At 39.6% G+C, this 781-nt stretch overlaps 1 protein-coding gene across 1 annotated transcript in view; it reads left to right on the top strand.

The window, feature by feature from the left end:
• Positions 1 to 320: 320 nt before the first annotated feature.
• The window catches only part of LOC113237075 (uncharacterized protein K02A2.6-like), a 4,836-nt gene continuing 4,375 nt past the window's right edge, over positions 321 to 781 (top strand). Inside the window, exon 1 of the mRNA XM_026473335.1 lies at positions 321 to 352. Coding sequence (XP_026329120.1) covers positions 321 to 352 — 32 coding nt within the window. The remainder of the gene's footprint in view (positions 353 to 781) is intronic.

Raw genomic sequence — 781 nt, 5'->3', positions numbered from 1 at the left:
AAACGCTTGGAAACTACATGGCCGTAGTTGGTTTTTTAACCGACTTCAAAAAGGAGAAGGTTCTCAACTGGTCTGTATTTTTTTTTGTGTGTGTAATATGTATTGTTACGCGAACCATTAATGAAGAGATTTTGGTGAAAAGAACAGAAACAGATTCTTTTTTTTGTTGGAAAGTTGCTTTGCTTTGTATTGGTTTTTTGTTTGTATTGGTCCCATTTAAATTTGAAGAAAATATTCCACCTGTAAGGGTGGTAAACGAGGGGTTGAATCCGGTTTCGCGCTTTTTCCGGTAACCGATTTCAATAAAACTTGGCAAATAGATGCACGATCCCACGTTCCACGAACTTTTGAGGTCGGTTTTTTTTCTAAAAAAGTTATTGTGATACATATAGCGAAACGGGGTACCCTTTGCACTATCATATTCTGATATTTTAATTTGCGCACTTCGTCCGATTCGCATCAGGGGGTCTACTCTCGATCTCCGTCCGACATCCGTCCGAAACAATGACTGTCAAATAAGTAATATTCGACAAAATTAAAAGACAAGTATCAAGTATGAAGCATAATTCGCATCACGCGTATGCTTATTTGGCAGTAATTGTTTCGGACGGATGTCAGACGGAGATCGAGAGTAGACCCCCAGTTCCGAATCTGAAAACTGATGGTCCGAAATGTCACAGGGATCGTTTTGTCTCTAGGTGTACAAGCGATGTTCGTATTTTCTCGGATTCGAATAAGACTTAGGGTCGTATTCTAGAACTCTACTCAATGCTCAAGTCAG

This window comes from Hyposmocoma kahamanoa, unplaced genomic scaffold (genome assembly GCF_003589595.1).
Source record: "Hyposmocoma kahamanoa isolate Upper Pololo Valley unplaced genomic scaffold, ASM358959v1 93, whole genome shotgun sequence".
Lineage (NCBI taxonomy): Eukaryota > Metazoa > Arthropoda > Insecta > Lepidoptera > Cosmopterigidae > Hyposmocoma > Hyposmocoma kahamanoa.
The sequence above is the reverse complement of the archived record's forward strand: the minus strand, read 5'-3'. Positions and strand labels throughout refer to the sequence as shown.